Raw genomic sequence first — 3,974 nt, 5'->3', positions numbered from 1 at the left:
CCCAAACCCACCATCTGACTCTCTACCACCACAACCACATACCCACAACCTCCGCCTTCATTCTCCTATACCCACAACCTCCGCCTCCATTCTCCTATACCCACAACCTCAGTCTCACTCTCTCCTATACCCACAACCTCCGTCTCCATTCTCCTATACCAACAACCTCCGTCTCCATTCTCCTATACCCATAGCATCGGCCTCACTCTCTCCTATACCCACAACATCCGTCTCGCTCTCTCCTATGCCCACAACCTCCGTCTCCCTCTATCCTATACCCACAACATCCGTCTCGCTCTCTCTCCTATACCAACATCCTCAGTCCCTCTCTCTGCCATACCCACAGCCACCGGTTACCTCTCCCCCAAATCCTCAACCACCGCGTCAGTCTCTCTCATGCATCCAATCTCCGCTTCACAATCTCCCATACCTACGACCTGAGCGTCACTCCCTCCAAACTCCCGTCTCGCTCGCTCCCATACCTAGAAATCTCGGCTTCCTCTCTGGCTCTGTGTCCCACAACGGTAAGCCCATTACATCATGTTGTGCTCGGGGTTATTCCGTGTCTTCTACATACAAGCTGATGTCACCCGCCAAACGAGGGGAGAGTCCCGTTCACGCTTCAGGCTTCCGCTTAGCGCCCCCTCCGCCATCGCACGATCCCGTGGGTATAGACGGCTGCCAGCATCCCCGGCCTCGGCATTGGATGAGGCCACGTTTATCCCCCATCCCCTGCACATGAATGAAAATAGGCAGCTTCACGGAATGGGAATGAGCGTTCATTATGCTCACTGTGTTCCCCCAAGTTTGGATTAGTCGTGTTGACTTCCATCTTGCGGCACGTGTCTCTGATCATTGCAGATTCTGAGCGTCATCAAAGACTTTGGAAACACTTTATCGTTCAAAAAAAGGAAAGTTCTCATTTGTCAATTTGTTTTGGTCAAAATTTTGGTTGGTCTCATTTTGTTCGTTATTTAATTTTATTTGTTTACAACGATCATCAGCGTCATAATGAGCATAAAGAACGAATTCCGTATTTCCAACTTTGGATTAAACCGCAGCGAACCGCAAAGATTTATCACATCTCAGGTGAGATGACGACTAAAGTTAGGTTGGTTTACGTTTTACATTCAGAAATCAAGTCTGAATAAATCTATGCGTTAATGGATATGTATTTGTTAATTCGGTTGCCAATGTTGCTGAATATCATCAAATACATGCATTAAATTATAGATAGAACGGAATTTATTAAATGTGGTGACATGGAATGTGTTCATATACAAACAGGTGCTTTAAATCGTACTGGCGTTGAGTAATATCCCCTTATGTACTTTCACGGCGCATCGAGATTAATCCACATGCCTCGAGTACTACAACAGATGTTGCCATGTATCATGTTCTCAGACATGCTGGCTAACGACCTTGACCTACGGACGGGTACTCCTGTCTCTCATACGTCGCCAAGAGTCTGTAATCTGACGTTACGTCGTCAGTGTAGATATCGGAAATTGTCGCATTTCCCAGCTTAGGGCTCACTATATCAGAAAGCGGTCAAAGTAACATATGTAATGTATTTCGAATCACAATTTCTCCGTACAGTACAGGCTTCAGAGGATAAAGTCACTGTGCCATCCGGGCCTCGAACCCATACTCCTCTATTACTGACCAAATCCCTGGATCTTTGCTGTTACATCAAGTCTAGAGAGGAAGGACAAACAAACAAAGAAGACAAAACAGTTAATGTAAAATTCAACCAAAGCGCTATAATGAGACATTGAGGCACTTTGAACGTTTACACTTTGCATAACTTTATTTAATTCTGATATTTACTATTTCTAACTGGACACAATGCTACAACGCGAATGTTTTAAGGCGCCAAACACGACAGGTGGCGAAAATACTGCGTTTTTATATCGTCTAGGTTTGGCTAATGTTTTATTTGTTTCTTGTTTGTTGTGAGGACGACAACGCAACAATGCCCCGTCTGGGATTTCATACAAGGCTGTAGAGCAGAGACGTTGTCATACCCAAAGCTTAGTGGCATGGGGAAAAGGTACCCGGGTCTACCTCAGCTGTAATGTTCACCGCCTAGTAGCTGGGTGCTTATGTGGTCCAGAGTCGACACCCTGTTGCTGTTGTCCGTCGGTTCGATGGCTGGGTGCCTGGGTGCCTTGGTGGTCCAATGGTCCAGAGTCGACACCCTGTTACCGTTGTCCGTCGGTTCGACGGTTGGGTGCCTGGGTGGTTCAGTGGTCCAGAGTCGACACACTATAACTGTTATCCGTCGGTTTGACGACTGGGTGCCTGGACGGTTCAATGGCGCTACCCGTCAGTTCAGGCCCTACATTCGCGCGGATCATGAACCGTGGGCACCCTGGGGTAAAGATTAGGGCCTCTGTCACTGTCTTCATCCCCACAGTAACAATCAATCTTTGTGAAGCAACCCACAAACATATCAAAGCCCAATCATGTCTCAGCGGTTTCCAAGACGAACGTGAAATATTACCGCTGCAATGTAGTTGGACTCACAAGTACGGTGCGAAGTCTTGACGAAGTGGCACAGTGGGCACGGTTGACGTCTAATCAGGTTAAGGTATATGTGTCTTGTACTTGATATTCATCGTGGTGTTCATCAGGACCAACAGACAGGACATTATGAAAGGTAAACATTACTACACATTAGCCAACATACCATTCACAGGATTCACAGAAGGTGTCTCCATTTTTCAAACTCCACCGAATACACCTAAAAGGTATCCAAACGTATTTTGACCAGGTCCGAAGCTATGAACATGCCCATTCAATCAAGAGTCTTAAATCTGTGTTGTAGACTGGTGTTCAAAAACACATTTTTGTGATATGAACGGTTTTTTTCTCCTTCAGGTTTCACGTCATACCTTCGATGGTACATGAAAGTGTCCTGGCTCCTCAACAGTGTCGTCACTGTGAACAGTGTGACACAGATCAGTGTCTTCTATTGGATCTTTATATTCAGATGTAAAAACATTTTACTATTCTACAGTAAACATTAACTTAACTAAATCTATGAGTGGGTTGTGTATTGCATCGGTTTAGTTGAAATACATGGCATTTTGTAATATGAATTAATACATGTGGTGTGCATTGATGCATCTTCTTTTTCAGACCAAGAGCTGACCCTGCTGAGATTAATCCTGCACGGTATGAACTCCATCTACGTCTTGACCAACCGTCTCATCACAGCCATACCAGTTAGTGTGTATCACGTGGTCTACCCACTTATCTATGGCGTCATCTACACGTCTTTCAGTATCCTGTATCACATACTTGGCAGGACCAATGGCAAGGGGCAACCGCATATCTACAAGATTCTTGATTGGTCCAAACTGAAGAGGACCCTACCTCTTGTGCATCTAAGTACCTTTGTGGCTTTACTTGGTTTGTATTTAGTTGTTTTCTTTCTTCACAAACTCAGGATATATGCACGTTCAAAATGTCTAAAACGGGACACCGAGACAAGAATTCTCGATTCATTAAAGTGCACATGTCTGGCGGAACATCATTCAACACTGACAAAGGCAATGTGTCGATCTTACTAACGTTTCGGATTTGGTAAAAGTCTATATCTCTTGGAACAATAATACCTAATACTTATCTGTAGCAAAACAGCAAAACCTAAAAGTGAATTTTGCCAACACAACATAAACGTTAACAACTGGACGCTCAAACAATCATCGATGCAAACATAAGGCCAATAACACAACTCTCACATCGTATGAAATAACGTTCCATTAGATAGCCATTTCTTGTTTGTTTGTTTATCCACCATCAAACATGCGTCTATGCTTTTCTTTTCCCAGGATGTTATGTTTGATCACACAATGCCGTTTATCAATCCCAGAATAACATATGCTGCAGTTTATATTTGATCAAACATTAATGTTAGTGGGATTTGTTTCCCACTGTGTTCTTCTTCCACTTCAATTCATTTGGCT

The 3,974-nt window shown here is 44.2% G+C and overlaps 1 protein-coding gene across 1 annotated transcript; it reads left to right on the top strand.

The window, feature by feature from the left end:
* The first annotated feature begins 1,358 nt into the window (after positions 1-1,358).
* On the top strand, positions 1,359-3,578 carry LOC137297382 (protein rolling stone-like). The gene is made up of 4 exons (XM_067829386.1): positions 1,359-1,437; positions 2,594-2,662; positions 2,884-2,997; positions 3,145-3,578. Exons 1-4 carry the CDS (start codon positions 1,359-1,361, stop codon positions 3,576-3,578), a joined length of 696 nt encoding a protein of 231 aa, XP_067685487.1.
* Positions 3,579-3,974: the final 396 nt, after the last annotated feature.

The sequence above is a fragment of the Haliotis asinina genome, chromosome 9 (genome assembly GCF_037392515.1).
Source record: "Haliotis asinina isolate JCU_RB_2024 chromosome 9, JCU_Hal_asi_v2, whole genome shotgun sequence".
Classification (NCBI taxonomy): Eukaryota; Metazoa; Mollusca; class Gastropoda; order Lepetellida; family Haliotidae; genus Haliotis; species Haliotis asinina.
Note: the sequence above shows the minus strand (reverse complement) of the source record. Positions and strands in the feature narration are given on the sequence as shown.

Bases quoted from the DNA above. Each gene is read 5' to 3' on its own strand.
- LOC137297382 (XM_067829386.1), top strand. From the start codon at position 1,359: ATGCCTCGAGTACTACAACAGATGTTGCCATGTATCATGTTCTCAGAC. The intron at 1,438-2,593 runs GTACTCCTGTCT...AATCAGGTTAAG, and splicing joins CGACCTTGACCTACGGACGG to GTATATGTGTCTTGTACTTG. The intron at 2,663-2,883 runs GTAAACATTACT...TTTCTCCTTCAG, and splicing joins CAGACAGGACATTATGAAAG to GTTTCACGTCATACCTTCGA.